Source organism: Neomonachus schauinslandi, chromosome 12, assembly GCF_002201575.2.
Source record: "Neomonachus schauinslandi chromosome 12, ASM220157v2, whole genome shotgun sequence".
Taxonomy (NCBI): Eukaryota; Metazoa; Chordata; class Mammalia; order Carnivora; family Phocidae; genus Neomonachus; species Neomonachus schauinslandi.
The window spans coordinates 46476930-46502085 of NC_058414.1; the positions used below are offsets into that span (position 1 = coordinate 46476930).

Here is a 25156-nt window from a genome sequence, read left to right on the forward strand (position 1 = left end):
GTGATATTATTTGCATTAGCCACTGCTGGAAATTTTCAAAGGAGGTAGTTTGAAAACATACAATTAGGAACTCATGAGAGACATCTCCATAAAGTTTACTAGAGAGTAAATGTTTGGATCTATCTATTTTCAACCAATAAAATTATCATGGTATTAGTATATGCAGGTATTTTTTTTGAAATGTAACATATCAAATGCCATAATCTTTTTTCAACAATTTTAAGAACCAGGTATAATAATGCAGCATGAAATCCTTTTCTTGTTTCTAAATTTAATTGATTTAATCACTGAATTTAAATGCTTGGAAATTGTTCTGCTTGCCAGTGTTTGAATGCCAAATACATCATCTACAGTTCTAAAATGAATATTGCAGTTTATATTTAGACAACATAAAACACTGCCTTCTAAATTACCCCAAATAACCCATAGAAATGTCTAGAAAAATTGATAATAATTGATAACAAATGTCCTTACCATCAACTTTCAGAGAAGTGTAACTTCTACAAGGCATAGAAAGTCAGGGTCTTACTATTTAAATGCTATTTGTGTACTTATCCAGGTAACACAATGCACAGAGCACAAAGATGAATCTCAACTCTTTCAGAATCCACCATTCCCGTTTTAAAGACAGAGACAAAAGAGCCATTAACCTTATTTATCTTCACAGGCAAAAGAAATTCAAGTTTTGCCAAGTTTTCAGATATCAACTCATTTATTCTCTTTGACCAATGTGGTTTAGACTGACTTTTTCTTCTTCCTACTATCTCGGAGTTTTCAAAAAACAAAATAATAATAAAGCCATTTGATGTAGAGAGATTCCTTGACAGTCAGTCAGAGGCATAGTCTCTCTCCTCTGGCTTCTAAGAAGAATCAGGGTTTTAGTCTTCCCTAGCACAGGGCATGAACGTCAAATAGGGAGGGGGAGGAGTGTGGGCAGTGTAAAGTCCATGGAAAAGCTGGTTCTTGGGGAACTGATACACAGTAAATTGTAGGCACGATGATGAAGAAGAAAAGGCATGTTCACAATAAATGTTCAAAATTAGGGCTGTGTGAACGAGAGGAAGTGGTGACTGAGAGCTGTCATGTTAGCTTAGTGTGACTTTCTAAACTTTATTCCTTCTTGTCACATCTTTACAATCTTGGCCTTACTCAAATACCTCCTGTATTATTATTCATTTGGGATTTTACCCTATTTTTGCTTCGATTTATTTCAAAAATAAAATTGAAGTTAAAATTAGAAATTAAAAAAAAAAAAACAACCACCCAGCATCCTCTACCATAAAGAGACAACAATTATAATCGTACATATAAAAACTACTAACCTTTAAAATATCCATCTGTGTACTGTTTAAACCATTTCAATTTTCCATCAGTGGAGTGCATGCTGTACTTCGGGGAAATTCTCCCCAAATAAAAGACTTAGCATTGGTAAAAGGGAGTGAAATCACTGAAAATTTCATGAATAATATCACGTGTTAATTAGTTTTTAAAATAAACTTTTATATGACTGGTACCTGGCTAGTTGTATCCATATGTGTGGTGGACAGTCACCTAGTTAATGAGGTTTTAAGCAGGAAATCTAGCTGCTCCCCCACAGTGTCTCCAGTAGCTTCTGGCAAATGTCTGAAACTCTTTGGCTTGAATATAATTACTTTTGCTCAGTGGTTTCAAACTTTTTAAAGTAGTCAACTTTTTTTTTAATTTTTCAAATGAAGCAATACTTTAAAAATCCATAAATGAAAGAGAAACCTAAGGTTTTATCTGTACAAATAAATGTTCGAGGTTGAGTTTGCGAACACTTTTAGTACAGTCGATCCATGAAAAAAATGGAGTTTTTCTGATCAACAGCTGCAGTGTCCCAAGCATCCTATTTTCATTGATTTCTGCATTTTGTTTTGGTTGTGCAGTCCTGAGAATATCCTGATCCAGACAAGTATGTGATTGTAAAGGCTGTGGACTTTTTACATCTGATGCGGCTGTCTTGCACCATTTCATTTCTGGAAAGTGGAATAGTTGGACTTGTATCTTCAAAGCTAAAACCTTTAGAATAACTCAAAACTGTTCATATTACTTGAGAGGTCCTCACTGTTTGGTTAAAAGATACTTTTCAAAGGTATCTTTTTAGGATACATGAATCCTTATGTTTATAGCAGCACTAGTTACAACAGCCAAGACAGGGAAGCAGTTCAAGTGTCCATCGATCGCTGGATAAAAAAAAATATGTATGTATACATATATAGATACATACACACATACATACATACAATGGAATGTTATTCAACCATAAAAAGGCTCTTTAGCTGCAGTTGTGAGTATGTTTATACCACAGATCTCTGATAAAAGTAGATTTGATGTATAGGCTAATACAAACCTATTATTTCCGTGAGGTAGTTAACTAATGCAATTTCTTTATGAGCAAGAAATTTTCTAAAAAGTCATGTCCATTTTCATCAGACACTGGGGAAGGTATGTGCTATGGTGAGTGCTGTGAATTGTGTAAGACCGTTGAATCACAGACCTGTACCTCTGAAACAAATAATACATTATATGTTAAAAAAAAAAAAAAAGAAGAGAGTAGGAAGGGAAAAATGACAGGTGGGAATCGGAGGGGGAGACGAACCATGAGAGACGATGGACTCTGAGAAACAAACGGAGGGTTCTAGAGGGGAGGGGGGTGGGAGGATGGGTTAGCCTGGTGGTGGGTACTGAGGAGGGCACATTCTGCATGGAGCACTGGGTGTTACATGCAAACAATGAATCATGGAACACTACATCTAAAACTAATGATGTAATGTATGGTGATTAACATAACATAATAAAAATAAATAAATAAATAAATAAATAAAATATTATCACTTTGTTTTCACTTCCCTTGATTGTTATGTACTGTTTATTGCTTATGCCAAACAGAAGTACCTGAGCTCATGGGCCTTTTAATTGTATGTGGTTCACACACACTGTGGTGGTAATGTACCCATTTGTACAATTATTCTCATTAAATATGCAAAGACATACATTTTTTAAATGACCATTGCAGAGCTACAGACTTTCTAACTAATGGCACAGTTTTTACTTACTTTGTTTGTTTATATGTGCATTTGTATATAAATGTGTACATGTAGATATGCATATCTATCCTTTTACCTATCTATGGAGAAGGAAGAAGATGAGGAGCAGGAAGACAGGAAGTTATTTTTGTCTGGTACAGAATTTAATGCTGTTAGAGTCACTAATATGACAAAATGTTTCTATAGAGCCGCACACCTTAGTATGTTTTTATTATAGGGGTTTTTTTGTACTTCCAAAATATGGCAATAATTAGTTTGAACCAAGTTTTTACAGAAACTCTGAAGAGCTGCAGTTATAACTCAATGTAACAAAGTTTGAAAAATAATGGTTTAGCTGAAGGCCTTTATTTCTTTTAAAATGCAAATACCTCTACTCTCATCTGCAATCAGTCATTTATACATTAACATGAGTGAATTTATTAGACATCTTTCCAAGGCCTAGATTTACTTCAGTAGAGGGGGAAGCAAAGATAAACTCGGCAACGGAAAGTCATGGGCAAGATTGAGGATGAAGGCCAGGAGTACTGAACAGCTACTTGGCCTACTTTACAATTGTGCTTAAAGACCATGCCGATTATATAGAACACATTTATTTGTATTTCCAAAAGCAAAAATGAAACAAAACACAAAAGACAAACCCACAAAGAAAATATCTACAGAATCAGATGAGTCTGAATATGTTTGAGAATTGCATCCATCTGTTCTAGAATATTCTGTTAGAACAATAATGTAATTAAATGAATTACTTATAATTTTGGTCAATTTGAGTTAAATCAAGCATAACATTTCCAACCAGTGAAATTATTAACTGACGATACTCTGATCTTATGCTGTGAGTATCCTCAAAGACTGCAAACAAATTAATTGTGCAGGAGTCCCAGATAAGTACAGCATAATACAGTTGAGGATTTAATGCTCTAAAGCCTGATCCTGTACCTTTGGTCTATGACATGTTTTTAAATTGAAAAAAATGTAAACCTATTTCTTAACTTAAATGCTTCTACTAAATAAAATAATTTATCTTTATTATAAAACTCTAATTATGTATGTCTCCCCTACTCTCTGTCCCCCACCAAAAGCTTTCTAAAGTTGATGGAAATAAGCATCCATTTCAATACAGTAAAAATTTAGTTTAAACTTCAAATTTTTTGCAGCAGCATATCAGAAAAGTTGTTTGTTAATATATCAAGAAAGTACTTCCTGGGGCACCTGGGTGGCTCAGTTGGTTAAGTGACTGCCTTCAGTTCAGGTCATGATCCTGGAGTCCTGGGATCGAGTCCCGCATGGGGCTCCCTGCTCAGCGGGGAGTCTGCTTCTCCCTCTGACCCTCCCCCCTCTCATGTGTGCTCTCTCTCTCTCTCTCTCATTCTCGCTCTCTCAAATAAATAAATAAATAAATAAAATTTTTTAAAAAAAAAGTACTTCCTGAAAAGGAAATTATATTAAGTTTTTTATTTGTTTATATATTTTCTAAGAGTGAAAAATATATTAACGTGAGTCTGGGCTAAAGAAACGTGTTGAACTAGAATTGTATTTTTCATAATTCATTCTAAAGTCAATACTTATAATCATTTTATGTAAATTTGAAAATATATTTAGATTTAAAATACTGATTGACTCTCACATTTAATGCTATTGTTTTTGTGTCAAGATATTGAAGACAAAAGCAAGTGATAGAAATATGTACCATTTAGGAAAGGGATCTATGCAGATATTTTAAGTAGTAAATTTCACTTCTTGACTAGTAAGCATAACATTTACGGTTAAGAGAATAAATTTGCAATCAAATCTTAGAAGCATTTTGAGATACATCCAGCTATTTTGTTGCCGAATATATCAACATGAAAAAAATCTACATAAAATTAATAAAAAGGAAATACTGGTTAATATAGTCTATTTTTTATATTCAGCTAATAAGGTCATTTTTAGTGATGAAATTGTCCTTATCTTGAAATAAAACGACACTCAAAATACTAGCATTGTCGGTTTCAAGAGAGGCAACAAAAGTTGAACGAAATCAGTTATGAACATATTTCTGTTATTGCTCATACAATGATCTTCAAACAAAAGCTCTGTTTTCTACTCTTTTTCCCTACCTTTGTACTGAGAAAAAATGTATTCATGTCACAAACCCTATAGGTTCCCACTTTTCTCCTTCACCAAATTTATGGAGACTTAGCCCCAATAGTTCCACAACATTAAGTAAGAAGACAAAATGGGAAGAGAGGTCTTTTCGTACAGTTATAGGCAATGACAGTCTATGACAATACTTCTGGCTGATATGTCTGTGCTTTATTTCAAATGTGTATTACCGAAGAAAGATACAGAGAGGGGCATGAGTGAGGCCAGCAAATAGCAAGCCTGCAGTAAGCACCATAGGGGTTATATAGACACTTGTCCTGGTTGAGCATAATCATGAGTCTTATAAACTTCAATAGCTCAATAGGCAAACATAGTTGGCAGCTGAACATTGACAATAAATCAGATTTATATATGGATTATCAACATGCAAAGGACATGCCAAGTATTGGTATGTAGTGACCACATTAAAAAATTTAAAATTGTTATAGACATATATAAAACTTTTTTTTAATTATATGGACTATATTACTCTGTTTTATTAATCTTCTTAGAAAGCTATTAATCTTACATTTAAATATAAATACAATATTAATGTCAATAACCCCTAGGAAATAATAATTATACCTAATACTCTATATTTTAAAATCCATATGGCATAAACCTACTCATTTCTTCTATATATTTCTCCTTCAAAAAAACCATTTTTCTCCATGTTTCCATATAGTTATATTCACTCTGACTATGAAGCATTTTAAATAAGTTGGTATAAATTTGCTTGTACTAAATTACATGACTCTTCAGAATTTACCTCTTTAGGATTACCTATATATTTAAGGGACTTCAAAAGCTTCTGTCATTGACAGGTTGTAATAGACACTTCTTCAAGAGAATAATAACTAATACTTTCTCTGTCAATCTTTGTCATGCTCATGGTCACTATATTCCATATAACAGAAGTAACTGCTGGCTACCAGACCTTGAATCAGATACCTGAAGACACTGAAAGATAAAGCTGTGTCCTACCACCATCAAGCCTACCAACCATCTTCACAATTTTTTTGTTATTTATTTTTTAAATATATTTATTTTACTATTTTTCTTGGGCCCATAAAGGGGCCAACCTCTCCATATTTTGCCTTTGCTACACTGAGCTGGCCAAGATGATTTCTTGGCTATCTGAATGGCATCAATAGTATTAATTAGGTAAATTCTGAAATACACAAAAACTATTGGGGCATGACTAATTATTAGAATACTACCAATTTGAGATCTCTGTCTATAAAATCTATCAACAAGAATTAGTTGTCATGTCTGAGTGTGACCTACATTACAATGAAATTGAAAATTCTGATGCACAGCTATTCTCTCCCATTTTGCTAGTCTTTTTTGATCTGTTTCCCAGGTCTCCTCATTGTTGTTATAAAATTTCTGGAAAAATAGCAGCAGATAACCAAAATTTTTTGTGGGGTATTTAAACATGTCATTCTACGTGGTACTTAGAACAACAGCTTAATGTAAGATAGCTTTGATGTCCCAGCCTGAGTGAACACAGCCAAGACTAAAAAATCTTGCAACACAACATCGGAAAGCCTTAACGAGGCCCTTTTTACAACAACTCAAACATCCTGACCAAGATGATCACATTTCAGAACTTAATGTGCAATATATCCTACATTATTATCCACTAAATACCCACACGTATTGTTTTCTGTGGGAAGGAGAATAAACAGAATGAAATCCAAAGAAGGAGAATAATGGGAAAAAAACCATGAAAAATATTGCCAGTTTATATATGATTTTAGAATATATTATGATATATTTTAATTAAATTTAAGAAAACTTACCCTGACTTGCAAACTTCAATTCTTTCGCATCTGTGAGTGTGGTCCTTTTGTCAGACCCTTTTTTCTCTATTCGGCGATGGCTTCGTCTTTTCTTAGACTCTCCCCAAAGATTGGATCCACCATGCATGCTTGGTATATTCAAAATAGCAATTCCTTCCAGGGAGATGTTTATTAAATCTATTTGTACTCCATCACACTGATCAGTGAAAAGAAAAAAAAAAAAAAAAAACAGAAACAGTAAGATATTTGATCTTTTTTCCTTGATTTCCTCTTTTGCATTTCCTTATCTTTCAATAGGAGTTTTTAAGTCCAAAATCCTGCCATATTTAAATAGACCTTTTAAGAACACTTAAATCACTACTCTAAATGTCAATATAAAAGATAAAGCAGCCACAAACATTAATCAGTTATCATTTAAACATGTCTTTAAACATGATCAAATTAAATCATCAGTCTATCTCTGTTTACAAAAAACCATTGGGAAGGACACACATTAGTGTCTGCATAACCAGCTACAAATTTCTCATGTGTTACAAAAGAGGTTGAGTCTAAGAAGTCTGGTCAATGTTCAGGCAGAAATTTTAATGACTGCCTCCTAGTTAGAACATACTGCAAGCCACTATTGGGGGCAAAGTAAGGAAACAGAATTCATAATTCGTGGTATCACTTGTTTGGGCAGAGAAAAAAGTGGCTTAATACACTTTGGGGAAAAAAAATAAAGTAAAAAACCCCAGTTCAAAGAGACCTGAATCATATCAGAGTGGCCAAGGATGGTTTCTTGTACTAGATTAAGTTCCAAGCACAGTGTTACAGGCCGTAAGAGGCACTGTTGTCTAAGCGAACATGGAGGACCAGTGAGGCTGAGAGAGAGAAATGCCAAGAACAGCAGAAGCAATGTCCAACCCACCCTTACTCTATAGCTGTAACAATAGATTGAGAAATGAAAATAATCAATCAGCCAGATTTTTTGTTGTTGTTTGCCTGGTGACAAAACACCCTTTTGATTGTGAAAAATATGAAACTTGGTAACAGACAATGTTTTGTGATATTCAGAGTGGCCACTTTTTAATCTTTTGAATTTTCTGTCCATTTCCGCTGATGGACATGTATGAAGAGTGCAAGGCCATACTGTACTTTTGGAATTATTACTTATTTATTCATTTGCTTTGAGGTTTCTAAAGGTGGTACTTATTATAAATGCATCCCAGATATCGTTCTCCCTCTGTCAGTTGTAAGTAAGCTGATAGGAGAAGAGATGCAAATTTATAACTCTTTGTTTTGCAGAGAAATTTGTTAGGGATATGCATTTCCTAGACTGAAGTATATTTGCGGTGGGACTATTATTTGCTACATCTTAATTCAGAAACAGAACAAAACACTGATACTGACTTCATCTTTCTCTTTCTCATGGCAATGATGATTTTTGAACCTAGAAGAGATAATGTTCCACCAAAATGAAAAAACAAACAAAAAAACAAACAAAAAACCCGCTCTTTTTCCACATTTGCCTCTTCGTACTATCTAATACTGCATCTTGTTCACTAAAATATAAAAACTGTGAAATAAAGCAACACATCTTGAGTCTACTTGGCAGGGCAAGAAACAAATTCTAGGGAAGGTGCCAAGTTTTCATTCAATTTGTTTCAAAAGGGGTGAAACCGAGGTCTGGATGATGCCTTTTTTTCCCCCTAGAAACAGGCGATTTTTTTCCTCCTTTTCTCGTATTAAATTAAGATGATTTCTTTTTACTAAAGAATTCTGCTCATGTGTATACTCACTTACTGCTATATATTCTAGATAAACAGATATTAATTTCATAATTAAAAGTAATCTTGTGTAAATACCCTGCAGGCCTCAATGAATCAAACACATACTGTGTGTCAGGCCTCCCACTGTCTTCAAGTGGAATGTACTGGCTGGATAATTAGATAGTACATATTTTTTAACCTTATTTGCATGCATATTATATCTTTTGCACACTGACAAGCAGCAGTAACAACAAAAGTCAGATTACCACAGGGAATTCCCACAAAGAAGTCTTCATTCCTTATAATTTGCAGCCTAAATTAAAATAATTTGATCTTTGACAAGGATGAAATGTCAAGCAGAAGGGGGTCCTCTACAAGCCACGGCCTGTGGCTTCTGAAATCTGCCTAATTTATGTCAGTCACTTCTTAATACATATTTAAGTATTACACGAAAAAGATGATAAATATGCAATCTGACACCTTTGGTATTTCCCTGCTGTTAATTTATAAAGGTCTGGCTTTCCCCAAACTGACTAAAATCATTTAAATAACAGAAGAATTGTGAAATAAGCTAGAGTTAGGGCCTGGCTTCCATTTTCACTCAGTATTGAACACAGCAGGCAGCACACTAAGACAATTATTTGACTAGGCCTTAGAATCCCACTGTGACAAGTTACTTTCAGAATTAGTGAAGGAGTATTCCTTTGTTCATCTGCAGCAAAGGAGAGCAGTTGCAAATAGGCTTTTTGTTTTAATTGAACCAGGGGAGTTCCATGTGACAGCTGAAAAACATCAGCGTATACTATTATTCATGTTTTCACTCTTCGGAGTCTTATCACGTGTAGTTTCAAGGAAACGGAGTGAGCAGCTTTTCAGAAAAATGAAAAAAAAAAAAAAAAAAAACCCTCAAGTTCCCGAAGAAGGACTGATGGACACTGAGGTTCCTAGGAGAGCAGGACAACGTAGTTACATAAATTGCTATTTATTAATGATTTGTTTCCACTAGTTCTTGACCCCAGGTTACCTTCCTCTGTTTGCTTTAACATTATGTTCATTAGTCTGGAAAATTTCGGAGCTAGCTCTGATGGAGACCAGGAATTGAAGCACACCAATTGAGTGCATGGAAATAAAAACTGAGGTGAAGGAACAAGTTAGAATACTGTGTCAGATAATATTTTCATCCGCTTTGAAGATTTATGATTTTTAAAAAGGTAGCTACAGAGGAAAAGAATATAAAAGCTTAAAAGCTAACAGCCTTGGTTAGTCAATAAATCCTGAATATTTTTATTATGTAGAAAAAAGGTCGTTAACATGTAGTACTATGGGAGCTATTTGCAGACTGCAATTTTGTGAGGCCATTGTCCATTCTCTTCAGTTTTAAAATGGAAGATCTTATTCCAGAGACAAATTTACTTAAAAGAAAGGAAGGTGATTTAAATTCTTCTGCCAATGTATTTTAATCCTCACTTATAAGCATACTTTGCACCATACTATACAGAGGTGTTAAAGACAAACTTTTTAAAAATAAGTGTATTATTTCAGATTCAGTTAGCATGTCATTTGATAAAAAATTCAAAATTGTGAGGAACTTTGGACAGCTGTAAGTGTGGATAAATTTGATGAGATACAATTAATGATACACCGTAAATATATTTTTCCGTAATGAGTTTAATTCTATGCCCAGGTCAGATAAAAATCATAACCTAATTGTATTTAATCAAAAGTAAAAACATTGCTCTGTTCATTGTATAAAATAGCATGGAGTAAAATGACTCACATAAGCCCAATTTTTAGGAGTTTCTGCAAATTCACATGTAATTCATAAGACAAGATTATGTATGTGTTTGCGAAAAACAACGGCGGCAAATCTACAAATTAAAATACACATGTACACGTTAATGGCCAAACAGTGTCTCTTCTGACACTTGAGGGCTGTGGTCCTCTGTAAGTTTGATGCTTTTTGAAATGCATTTTGTAAGTTTTATCTACAAAACACAGTGTGATACAGGGGCTCAGGACATGCCTTTTAGGTCAGTTTACTATTAGCTGGCAGTCCAGTGGTGGTGATGGAAGTGTTGATTGTGGGTAATCACAAGACAGCTCTCAGAGCAGAACGGAAGCTGGTAGGTCAGCAAGAGAAAGATGAAAGCAAACCCGGAAAAGAGGACAATCTGAGGCCTGCACCGCAGGCACACACACAGTTGCTCAACATGTTGATAATAATAAAATACCGCTGCCTCAAGATATCCAGCGTTAGCCTTAAATATGAGCAGAAAACCAGTCTAGGTTTACATGTTTTCCTCTTTTAGTAGATTCTGTGAAAGCAAGACACTATTGCTGGGATATTAGAATTCTCACCAGAAATTATCTTATTAAAAATAACCTCTGGTAAACACAGAAGAGAATATTCACCTTTTGGTCATTTGCCCCCTTTTTCCTTGTTTCATTTCTTCCTCATTCTCCTAAGAAAAATTACGCTGTTTTATCCTAATAAAATAACACTGTGCCCCACCCCCACTACATTTCTTATTCTTTTCTGGAATAAGGAGTTATTTTTTATGTTTGGGGTTAATGAGCTCAACTTTTGTTTTTAGTGACCATCTTTGTTGAGGTCCACACTTTTACTGTCTCTTTTCATTATTGTTTCTACAAATTCATTGGCCAAAAAAAAAAAAAAAAAAATCACCTGGGAAGCTTTAGAAGAGAGGATAGATCTTTTAAGTGTTCTTATCACTCACACACACACACACACACACACACACACACATACGTGCGTGCACGTGTGCACACACACACAAAGGGCATGTGATGGATATAATAATGTCACTGATTGTGGTGATGGTTTCATGGGTACATACTTATACTCAAACACATCAAGTTGTATACATTAAATATGTACAGCCCTTTGTATGTCAACCATGCCTCAATAAAGTGGTTTAAAAAAATATCCATTCACAGTTTCACTTCTCCAGCCCCAGACTGTGGTTTGGTATGGCGAAGACCAGGCTCAGGTACTCTAAATAGGTGTTGAAAGAGCATCCAGGGTAATTGTGATATGTGGGGCAGAGAATGAGCTATGAAAGTCTGCCCCATTGCCTTTCGAAGCTCTGTGTTTTCCAGATTACTGGGTAATAACAATCTTAACTGTAGAATCCTCCTATTTTATTTTGTATCCCTGATGCTTTTTGCACTGTTAATTCTTGACATCATTTTGGTTTTATAGAAGTAATTAATCATTAAAACAAATCCTAGTACTTTAGAATGGAAATTCTAAATCTTAAAATATACCATCCTTCCCAGTCTAAATGACAACCAAAAGACTGAAATACTTTGGAGAACGGGCTATTTTATTTTCTCATGAATTTTGCCTGGTACATGGAACAAATTAGAAGTCCACAAACTTTATAACTTCAATTCCAGATGTTGACCTGAGATTCTCAGGTGTACATCTATGCCCCAAATAGTTTAATACAAACTTTGTTTTTAACATAGTATCTTGTAAATTTAAAGGTTTTTCTTCTATTAGTTCTTTATCTTTTGTAACAAAGTTAGAGGATAATTGAAATTTTTAATTTTGAAAATTTCAACTTTGTTATTCTCTCTTCCACACCATATATATGTATGCATATTATGAATATATGTTATATATATCATATATATCTTGCCATATATATGTATATACATTATTATATATGTATATATAATTTCCAATTTATTTGTTTCCTTAGATTTAAACATTTTGGCAGCAATACAATTCTTGTTACTCTTAAATTATTAAATAAAATGCTCATCTGCTTCTCTCTATAGTGGAGATATTTTAGAATCTCTCTAATTGATAGGATTTTGACAAAGACTTAAATCAGATAATGTATATACATTGCTTATACCAAAAATCAGGTATAATTAATAATAGCTAAAACATTAGCTATTATTATTATCAACTATTATCCCATGATACTCAATCATTTCCAAATATTCACCCCCTTGGAAAAAGTTTCCTATATGAAAGAGAAAAGTGAAATAAAGGGTCACACAGCAAATAGTTTGTTTGAAGAAGCTGCTAATAAAACATATATCTACTTGAGGTACTCTCGTACTTTTATCCTCTGTTATATATTTTCAAATCATTATTGGTATAATTTTAGGCCAAGTAGGAAGCAACAGCAAACAGAATCAAGTTTCCAAATTGATGTTTTTGTTATATCTAATTATAAAGCAACCTTGAGGGTAAAAAGGCATATTTTGCTAATATGATAGACTGGATTCATTAAAAAGTGAGTGGAGAAGCAGGTTTTGCATTACGATCTATACACAAACACACATACACCTCCCCAAGTCTTAGAATTGAGATAAATATGTAACATTATAACAGTATTTTCAAGATATGCAACAATAAAGTGGGGAAGGCACAGTGCTGGTTCTGATTTATAAATGCTAATGCAATGGGCACCAGAATAAGCCATCAAATGCAGAGCTGGGAAGCCAGACTTGGAGGACTTATAGAAGCACGACCCTAGGAAGAATAACTTATTCTAGTTGTCCAGATTTCTTGGAGAAGATTCTAAATAATTTTTCTATAAAATGTAAAAAGCTCTGTGGAACAAAACCACTCAATTTATCATTAATTTTTTTTTTTTTAAAGAGAGAGACAGAGAGCATGTGTGCGTGCAGGAAGAGGGGGAGGGGCAGAGAGAGAAAAAGAGAGAGACTCTTACGTAGGCTCCATGGCCAGCATGAAGCCTGATCTGGGGCTAGATTCGCAACCCTGAGATGACCTGAGCCAAAATCAAGCGTCATACACTTAGCCGACTGAGCCACCCAGGAGCTCCATAACTTTTTATTTTCATTCAAATGTCCTTGGTTATATTTCCTTAATCATTTTTTAAAAATTTTTTTGACATACATATTATACTCTAGATCTAGACTTTATTTTTTTAGAGCAGCTTAAGGTTCACTGCAGAATTGAAGGGAAGGTACAGAGATTTCCCATCTACCCCCTGCCTCCCTCGACATGCACAGCCTCCCCATTTATCAACATCCCCAACTGAGTGGTGCATTTATTACAACGGATGAACCTACATTGACACATCACAATCACCTAAAGTCCGTGGTTTACGTTAAGGTTCACTCTTGCCGTTTACTCTTTGGGTTTGAACAAATATATAATGAGATTTATCCACCATCATTGTATTTTACAGATTATTATAACTGCCCTAAAATCCCTTTTGCTCTGCTTCTTCATCTGACCCTCCCATTACAACCCCTCGCCACCAGTGATCTTTTTACTGTCTTACAGTTTTACCTTTTCCAGAACGTCATATGTTGGTATCATAACAGTATGCAGCTCTTTCAAATTGGTTTCTTTCACTTAGGAAAACATTTCAGTTTCCTCCACATCTTTTCAAGGCTTGATAGCTAATTTCTTTTTAGCACTGAATAATATTCCATTGTCTGGAAGTACCATAGTTTATTTCTCTACTCACCTACTGAAGGACCTCTTGTTTGCTTCCAAATTTTGGCAATTATTAAACTGTTATAAACATCCATGTCCAGCTTTTTGTGTTGACATAAGTTTCCAGCTCCTTTGGGTAATACCAAGGAACATGACTTCTGGATCATATGATAAGAGTAAGTTCAGTCTTGTAACAAACCACCAAACTGTCTTCCAGAGTGGCTGTACCATTTTGCATTCCCGCCAGCAATAAATGAGAGTTCCTGTTGCTCTACATCATTACCAGCATTTGGTGTTTTCAGGAATTTAATAGGTACAGAATTGTATCTCATTATTGTTTTAATTTGCATTTCTTTGATGACATGATGTGGAGCATCATTTCATGTTTATTTGCCATCTGTATATCTTTTTTGGTGATTTTTTTTTTCAATGGGGTTGTTTATTTCCTTATTAAGTTTTTAAGAGTCTGTGTATTTTGGATTAACAGTCTCTTAGACATACCTTCGCAATTATTATTTTCTGTTTGTGGTTTGTTTTTGCATTCTCTTGACATGGTCTTTGACAGAGCAGAAGTTTTTTTAATTTCAGTGAAGTCCAGCTTATCAATTATTTTTTCCACTGATCGTGCCTTTGGTGTTGTGTCCAAAAAGACATCACCATACCCAAGGCCATCTAGGTTTCCTCCTATGTTATCTTCTAGAAATTTTACAGTTGCACATTTCACATTTAGGTCTGTGATCCATCTTGAGCTCATTTTTGTTAAAGGTGAATTCATTTTTTTAGATTTTTTTTTTTGTTCCACAAATATCCAGTTGTTCCATCACCATTAGTTAAAAAGACCTCCTTTACTCCATTGCATTGTCTGTCTTCCTTTGTCAAAGACAGCTGAGTGTATTTATGGGGTGGGTCTATTTCTAGGTTCTCTATTCTGCTCCACTGATCAATTCATCTGTTCTCTAACCAACACTACACTGTCTTCATTATGGTAGCTTTATAGTAAGACTTGCAGTCAGGTAGTATCAGCCCTCCAGCTTTGTTCTCCTTAAACATTGCGTTGGCCATTCTGGGTCTTTTGACTCTCTATATAAACTTTAGAATCAGTTTATTGATACACACACACACATACACATACACACAAATTGCTGGGATTTTGACTGAGATTGTTTTGAATCAATTGATCAAGGTGGGTAGAACTGACATCTTGACAATACTGAGTTTTCCTATCCATGGAACATCCATTTCTCCTAGTTCAACTTTTTTTTCAATCTGTATTTAGTGGTAGGATGAGGTAAGGAGAGGTGCAAGAGGTTTCAGAGTATCCACCCTACATTCAACCAGAGGCCATACTTTTTTTTTCATTTTTGCCTTCTGCTACAGATTGTCTTTGAGCATAGGTTTCTGAAGGTAAGGAAGGATCAAAATCCACTATATTAAGAATTTTTTAAAGTAATGATTTTTGAAGGTAAAGGGATATTTTTATTTTTTATAAATATATATGCACATAATTACCTAAATATATCACTCTCTACAGATGTATATAAATATATACATATATAAATCTTGATGAATCCTAATCACAGAAAGTCCATGTTGAGCCCAAATCCTTCATCTTTTGTGATTATATTCCTTTTTTGGGGTTATGATCTGATTCAGTCAAGAAGGGTATTTTCCATTCCAAGATCATCAATTCTACTTCTACTTCAATTTATCCACCCAAAATTCCAAAAAATGTTACATTTTGAAATAGTGCCACTTTTGCTCTCATTATCATTTAACAGTAAATTAGAAAGCTAGAATAATGAAAAACTTAGCCAGGCCATTATGATCTAACGGGTCCATAACTACTTTTGTTTACCAAACTTATTACCTGAGTATGTGCCACTAATGATTTAGGTCTCAGTAGACAAGTTATGCATTTATTTTTAAAATAAAAAGTGTTGAAGCCAATATTTCACAAATCATATCACTAGTCATTAGGTATTCTGGTTTCATAATTCTATTCCTTTGGTTTGTCTTTGCCACTCATCAAAATATAACTTTTCCTTTTTCTTTACCCCCTAAAATCCCTCAATAAAACTAAGTCATTTTCTATTATAACCCATCTCCAAAAATTTTAGTCGTACTGTATCTATATTTTTTTGGTAGACCTATTTGCTCCAAATCTTTTCAAAGTGTGTCTTTTCTTGCTATCTTTGCTCTCTCTTTTTGGCTTTTCCACTTCCTATAAATGTAATGGGGAAATGGCAACCTCAGGAACTGAGAAAAATCTAGTTAATGAAAGGGAATGGAATGAAAAAGTATTTTTTTAACCTTTATTCATGAAAGTTAAGTACAATTTCTGCAAACTATGTTTTAAAGGTTATAAGATATTGAGACTGAAAATAAGGGTTTGTGGGTTTTTTTGTATGTATCTTGTAATTTTTTTTTCTTCAAATACTTTCCTCTATTTTACATTTTTCTATCCACACTATGCCTAGTAACTTCTCCATTGAGTTCTAAACTTCTCCATTGTTCCACCTCTCATCCTTTAATACTGTATTAAAACAACTCATACTCAAAACTTAACTTTATGCTAATAATTCAGAGTGCTAGAATCCCAATAAGTGACAGAAATGAAATTTTAGAATTGTGAGTTAAAGCTATGTGGATTGCTCAAAGCATAACTCCTTACATGGGCTGGAAAAAACATATTGATAACCAAACTCAAGTCATTTCATTGTATTACAAAATATAATTAATTTTTCTTACTTCTATTTCTACAGATTCATGTAGCTTCTTGCAGGTGGCTGAGAAAGTTTCAGATGTGCCAAACTCAAAATACCAAAATTTGTTCTTCATTCTGGAAAAGGAAAGGAAGAAGCAGCTTAGGCAATTATCAATAACAGAAAGGATTTTTTTAAATTAAGTAGCCCTGTCTCGTATTATAAGTCATAAAAAAGGTTTGAGGACATATAACATTCATAATGTAATAGATGGTCACATAATTTTCAAAGCTTAAATGTTGATGTCAAACTGTATGATTGCCCCTGAGGGAATTACAGGAATGTGTTGATCTGACAGATTCAAGTATACCTTTGACTTTTCTATATATTGGTTGCTCAGATTTTAAAATATGATTTTAGTGCTTATAAATCTTAGCTTGATCTTAGACAACTTGATTTAGACCAGCCACTCTGTAATCATAAAGAGAAAAAATAACTGTGGCTTTTTATGAGAAAAACAAGATTAAGCTAACTATGCTAAATTTTTCTTGATAGTTATGTATTCATTAGAAATTGGCATGATTGGATAGCATATTAAAAAGAAAAAAATCGTAGTTATCCATAAAGCTAAAATTTAGTAACTTTGGGATAACTATTCATTATTTTTTAAGATAGCGTCCACCTTTCCATGAATAATAGTGAGAAATTATGATACAATATACAAGAACTAAAGAAGTGGTAATAGTATTTTATCAATACAACAAGAGTTACAAAGAAAATATGGTTTAAAATATTTCAGTATCAAAATTTATTTTCTTCCATGACCCAATAACAATCTCTTTCTTTGTGCCTGGTAAATAAATTTATGATCATTTAATGTAATTTTACAAGGACTGACTAGATTTTTATATTACCCAATACTGGATTTAAAAATTCATTCTCATGAAAAAAATGCAGTTTTTAATTATACATATTTTAACAAGGTTTTATGCCCTTAATTAGAAGAAAATACAGGTAAAAGGAGATACACGTTTTCACACATACAGGCAAAACAAAAATTTTTGTCATATTCAAATCTACCTCTCATATTATATTATTCTTTTTGACTTAGAAATATTGATATGTGCTTTTCACATTACAACATAAAACATTTCAACAATATATTTCGCAAGGACCTTACTATTTAATTCAGCCCTATTATTTGTTATGGTAAACAATATGGAACCTAATTCAGTGTTTATTATTACACTGTGTTGAATAGAGTTCTGTGATATGAAACTACAAATTATAAAAGTAATCTCATTTACCTAGACATATTCAGTAATACAGCCTCATACAAGATCTTAATTCCTTACACAATTTTCACTAGCCTTTCTTGTATCAATTGCTTTACCTGTGCCAATAATCTGAAAATTTCCTATTCCTAGGATTCTGGTACCATGAACCCTCATTCTTTTCTAGAGAATATTTTCCTTGAGTTATGACCTGAGTTCATATATCTGAGTAGTTAAAAATAGATGATAGCTAATTTGATAGAACAGGGGCAAACATTTAACATCAAGATCTGTGGGCCTAAGCCTACATGCAAATTTATATTAAATTAATGCAAATATCTGCTTCAGAGAATATATGTAATTTTACAAATTTATTCACTGACTGAAGTTACAAAAATTAAAAATATTTTCCTATTGACTCATCATTCTGATGAAAACATGTTACTCAATAAATCGAGAGAGAAATACTCGTCATATGCAGTAGTTTTGAGACAACCTTAGAATAATAATAAGCAGATGTTTTATGACTGTTTGGAATTGTCTTTCTACATTCAGCAAGTTTTCTAGTAACATTTTTGCGTTAGCATTTTATCCAGACCTTCCTGGATTCATTTACTCATCCATTCATTCATTCAACAAATATTTAGCAAGGACAGCAACTTCCATATGCTACTGTAATAAGTTCTAAATATATAAATATGAATACAATTATCTTTGTCTCCAAGGAACTCAGAACATTGTAAGATGATGGGCATATAAGTTCATTAAAAAGTTAATGCTCTACAAAAATATGAGCCAAGTGTTACGGGGAAACATTTCAGTGAGTCAACTACTTTTACCTGAGAGGGTCCAGAGAGCTTTAGAAGAGAAGGTGACATTTTCATTGGTTAAGTCAAAGGAGGCAAACAAAGAAGAAAGACAAGTTCTGGGCAGTTTTAGGAGTGCAGAATGACTTAAGAGAATGCTGGGTATGAGCTAACAAGGGTCTGTTTCAGAACGTGTATGTCAAGTTAAGGGGTTTGGACCTGATATTCTAGATTAATAGGATGCTGACAGAAGTTTATTACCAGTCAAGTGACATAGCCAGTTCTGTTATATGAGCAATAAGTTTAGCAGAAATGAGTAAGAGGGCTAAAATGTTGAATGCTGGTAGTGTGAACAGAAACGTGGCTGTTGGAATAGTACAAATGAAATATCACTGAAGGCCTCAACCAAGTGGGGAGGGAAATGGAGAAGAGAGGCTCAATCCAAGGAGCGTAAATGAGGTAGCACCGATAGGAATCTAATCATATTACTAGATTGTACTAATTTCTACCATACCAAAGTTATTTCTAAGTGTACATGTGGGAATATCAGAGCATTACTCCAGCAAAAGAAAGGCTTTGGGTTTATATTATGACAGGTTCTATCAGGGTTCTAATGAATACTGTATTGCAGTTTGAAAATTAAATATATATATGTATATATATATATATATATATGCACACACACACACACAGACACACAGACATATGCACACACACACACATATATACACACACAAGACTTCTTATTGCACATAAATGATTACTCCCTATTTTTTCCACTCTACCCATCAAAAGTCTTCATAGCTTAATTAGGATGATGGGGAACTTGTATCAGGTAACCAAAGTATACCAACTTTAGTAAATACATCACAAAAAAAGAAATTCTGAGAATTTACATTCAGCCTTTACTCACCATATTAGTTAGCATTACTGCTCATGTGCAAAGGCTGCTTTAAATTCTCCATTATTACAACCATTTTATGTTTCACTTAGATAAATATATGGAGGTAATAAAAAAACACATAGAATCAGATTCCACATGACAAATTAAGAGCTGTTAAATTTTATTTTTTCAACCAAACTGGTCTTTAGGTTGTAGAAATGCAAAAAAGCACATTTAAACATGTATGCTATTTATTTTTACGGCTCACATTAGAAAATGATCCAAATAATTCAAACTCAAATTTGTCAGAGAGAACCAATCTATAGCGTTGGACTTTAAGAGTAAGGTAACTCTGGATGTTTGACACACTATGAAATAGCCACACCAAAGTCAAATTTATTGTATCCTTAGACAGGTTTTGTGATTGTAGGTATGATGACAAATGTCCTACAAAAAGTTATTCATACTATTATAATTTTAATTAATATATTAAATCCTATTTCAATGAATTTAATTGTAAGTCTACAAGTTTCATTTTAATATTTAAAGTGCTTGGTTACCAGATGTTCAGGTAAAAATTTAGAAAAAAAATTAGTGCACATTTATCAAGATTTTCTTACTAATAGTAGCTTTGCCTCTTTTACATATCCTCAGGGAAATGTAAATGATCAGAAATTTTATTCAAGCAAAGAATCATTCTCATTATTATGAAATTTAGGTAACATTTAGTTCTCCAAGTTCTGAACTTTCAAATAGGTAATTTAATTTCTAGCAATATACTTTCCTTGGAATTTTTCTCCCTGGTATACATGTCTTTTGATCTGGTTTTAGTCTGCTAAGTATTGTAAATGCAGCAAACATAAAACAAACAAACGGAACATGAATTGCTAGTACATTTCCCAAAAAGAATAACAAAGAGCCTAATTAGATATTAAGCTCATTTCTAATGAAGATGCAACATACAGAGAGGGGTCAAACTGCCTCATTTATCTTGCTGTAGAAAGCTCAAAAGTCATAAACACACAGAAAGTTTTAATTCAGTGAAATTACTCTTAAATTAAAGGTCAAGTTTTTCTCTCACAAATGTCTTGCTTCTATTTTTATTATATTATAAATACATATAAAATTACTAATATATTACTACTTAATATGTATAAAACTGAAAAGCCTTCTATTAGACACCTGAATCCCCTTTTCAAGTCCCTTTAACCAAGCTATTCTATCTACATTATATGGATAACATGTTCATCAGATTAGAAAATAAAACCCTTTTGATCACTGCTTTTCATATGAAAGTAAACACACAAGGTCTTAAGTAGCTTAGTTAAGAAGGATTTAAAACCAATACACTCTTCTAATCATTAAGGATGTTTCAAAAATCTCATCTCTTTCATTAGCTTTCTTTCACTTTTGTCCTGTTATGAAAGTATTTCAACAGTTAACTTCAAATCTGGCTTGAAAATTATTGTCTCGTGGAGAACAAGGTTTCTAACAACTCACTCACTTTAATGGTAAAATTCAGTCTCCCAATTCTATGGAATATGCTAGGAGCAGAGCAGGAATTGTAAACTTGTCTACCAATGTCCGTGACAAGAGCTGCTGTACTCGTAGCTCACAGTGATAGGGTCACTGTTGAAAGTGGGACATTTATGTCATAGAATCAATTCACTTTTATTTGTTTTCATTATCAAAAGGCATTACACACAACATTGGTTATACGGTTACTCATTTATTCTGAAACGTAGTGAGGTATTATGTTAAAAAGACACCACAAGCCGAGTAGTAGCCCCCCCCCCCCCCCCGCCCAGTGGGAAAAGCGCTCAGGGGGTAGGGTGGGGGCCAGAAGGGGCTGGTAGGGGCGGGTAGGGGTGGGTAGGGGCAGCCGGACAGCAGGGTGGCAGGGCAGCAGGGCCACGTCAGGGCCACGACCGACCATAGGTTAACACAGGGGTAATGGCTGGGGACACCCGCAGTTTATCACCTCTTGAAATCAGTCAACTGTCATCTGTGTGGACTAGAGTAATAGGCATTTGCTAAGAATGAACGCCATACCCAAGCAAATGAAATGAGCCATTTCTTTTTTCTTTCTTTCTTTCTTTCTTTTTTCTTTTGATTGGTAACTATACCACACTAATAAATGGTTGTGAAAAAATAAATGGTTCAAAGTTTGAGATTTGGGGATGAGTGGCAACTTTTACTCCAGTTTATAAAAAAATCATAGTATCGAAGATTTAAGTATATAAAGAGTTATATTTGCTTATACAAATTTCAAATGTGGGGCGCCTGGGTGGCTCAGTTGGTTAAGTGTCTGCCTTCAGCTCAGGTCGTGATCCCAGCGTCCTGGGATCGAGTCCCATCCTTCTCCCTCTCCCTCTGCCTGCAGCTCCCCTTGCTTGTGCTCTCTCTCTGTCAAATAAATAAATAAAATCTTTAAAAAAATAAAATTAGAAAAAAGAAATTTGAAACTATAATTTTATGGCAATCACTACCCATAAGAACATACTAGTGGCAGAGGTGACCTTATATTCTATATCATCAAATACTACACATTTGACTGATACCTTGAATCCCATGTTGTTGTTGTTGTTGTTTTCAAGATTTTATTTATTTGACAGAGAGAGCTACAGCCAGAGAGGGAACACAAGCAGCGAGAGTGGGAGAGGGAGAAGCAGGCTTCCCGCGGAGCAGAGAGCCCCATGCGGGGCTCGATCCCAGGACCCTGGGATCATGACCTGAGCCTAAGGCAGACGCTTAACGACTGAGCCACCCAGGCGCCCCCATGTTGTTGTTTTTTTTAAATAACAATTTATACTCCTTTCATAGCAAGTGAATAATGTTGATAATATTATTTCATAAGGAAGCATCACAGCTGTAATGACTACAGTGGGGATATTTTATATTCATACCAAAGAGAGCAAACATTTTTCATCCCTCCCAACAATAGGTAAAGATATAATTTTTTTAAATGACATATAAAAAATGCTTGTATCTAATGCTTATTCATAAGATATGCTTGGTAAGTCCCCCAGAGACAATGAAACAAGCTATAGAAACTTCAGAAAGAATCATATAATACTCCATCTTAGTTTGTAAAAAAAAAGATGGATGTTCTAAAAATACAATTTTTAACCTGAATTACTTCTATAAGTAAAGAAGTTTCTCATACAAAAGGATGCATCCAAAGATCAAAAAATTTCAGTATGATTTTTCAATTATTTTTTCATTCTCTTTCTAAAAGAAAGAATATGCGGTAATATAGGAGTGATTTCATATGTAAGAACTTTCCATAGTAATGCAAATCGATTATTTCTTTCCTAAATATTTTCTCTTTTTTATTAGAAATAATTAGGAGAATTATAAAAGCACTAGTGATGCCACATTGCAAAGTCCATACCAAAGAAGTATATATACAGAGTAAGTTCTCAAAGAGCAGTGATAAATTAATAATTATATGAAATGTAGAACTAAACCCATAAAATGTGTAAACAATGTCGAAGCATGTTTACAACAGAATATCTTTCAATAATAATTAGATCTTTACTATTAAATATTTCATAATATTAAAAGTTTCTCTAAGAAAATTGTTAGAAAGATTAAATGAAATTTGTGATAGCAATAATTGCTACTGTTATTGAGCACAGCACCGTCACAGGTGAACCCAGTGAGGCTGAGAACTCATTCTCCCAACATCACATGGGAAGGAGCATAACCTAACTCAAGAAATCCTAGCTCTTTTGCCATACTGTCTCCCATTAAATACAATAATGAATGCAGCATCACCTAAAGCTTTTTTTCTAAGCCAAAAGGGAAATGTTAGAGGTCAGATAGGTCATCATTAGATGACTCCTTTGTTCATATTTCTATTTTAAAAGAACTTTTATTCCCCTCTCCTGAAATAAGCCAACTAAAGATAACAATGTAATCTAGAGCTGACCGATGGGACCCGAGGGGAGTACACTGTGTGGGCTTCTGTGAAAGATTTTCTACTCTGGTAAAGGGACACACACAAAGTGAAAGCTTGCCCCTCCTTTCCTGTTTTTGCATGTGGTCAAGTAAGGAGGTTATAATTGAAGATGGAGCAGCCATCTTGCCAACATGAAGGAAAAGGCAAGGGAACCCAGAGATGCTAACCCAGGTCCCTGAGAGAGTTAACTGCCTTATCAGCCACCTCTGAAACAGTCCCGTCTCTGGATTTCTACTCATGTGATATTTATAAACAAACTTTGATTTATTTTGTGTAGTCTGTTACTTGCAGCTGATGCACAGCTCACTTTTGTTTATAAGAGAATTTTCACATAAGTTATTATGAATGAGATATTTGGAAAATCTAAATGAGGTGATCTATTTGTCACACAATACTATTTTCTAGATGTGAAATTCTATGGTAACAAATAAAGGAGTTAAGGTGGAGAATTTCTATTCAGCATAATGACTTGTGCTTATCTTTTGACTCGACATGCCACTATAACTGAATTTGCTTTTGTCATCTGACTTGCTGCCCCCCCTGAATTTTCTAAGAATTATTTCCATGTACATATATTTGAAATAATTTTGGAAAAAAACTAAAAAAAAATCCCTTTTTGAAGTGTCTCCATTTGCATCTGATGTTTTTATTATATTCAATGAAGTCTGTAATGACTATTAAGCAGCTAGTAAGTTCCTAAGTCTTACCTTCGCCCATCTCATATATCCAATAACTTAGAAACAGAGTCACCTGGTGATATGTGAATTGATGAAATACACCAGGATATCTGAGATCACTGTAGAAATATTTAAGATATAGTATTTCTCACTAATAAAAACAGGAATATGTAGGGCCTACCCAAAATTGATAGTTAAAATGTAATTAAGCTTTGTATGCCTCAATATAAAAGAAAGCTATGCTTTATTTAAATTGATTATTTTATTCATAATTAGAAAGTGTCTACTACATGAACACTGTCTTCAGTATGTTTAAAAACAAAAAGAGGAGGGGCACCTGGGTGGCTCAGTCGGTTAAGCATCTGCCTTCGGCTCAGGTCATGATCCCAGGGTCCTGGGATGGAGTCCTGCATCGTGCTCCCTGCTCAGTAGGGAGCCTGCTTCTCCCTCTATTTCTGTCCCTCCTCCCTGCTCATGCTCTCTCTCTCTCTCTCTCAAATAAATAAAATCTTTAAAAAATAAAAACAAAAATACGGAAGCACTACAAATGTGAGAATTAGCATGTCTCTATGCCTAACTCTGGATATCAGGGAAAGCTAGACTGCTCTTCTCTCTGGTGGGATAGGAACTCATTTATTCAATATTCTGAGCACCTA

The 25156-nt window shown here is 34.1% G+C and overlaps 1 protein-coding gene across 6 annotated transcripts in view; it reads right to left on the reverse strand.

Annotated features, from left to right (window-relative positions):
- The window catches only part of DGKB (diacylglycerol kinase beta), a 666176-nt gene that overhangs the window by 191362 nt on the left and 449658 nt on the right, over positions 1-25156 (reverse strand). For all 6 annotated transcript variants that reach the window (XM_021689586.1, XM_021689590.1, XM_021689588.1 and 3 more), the window contains 2 exons: positions 16943-17033; positions 6995-7190 (listed from right to left, as the gene is read on the reverse strand). In XM_021689586.1, the coding sequence (XP_021545261.1) occupies positions 6995-7190; positions 16943-17033 (287 nt within the window). The remainder of the gene's footprint in view (positions 1-6994; positions 7191-16942; positions 17034-25156) is intronic.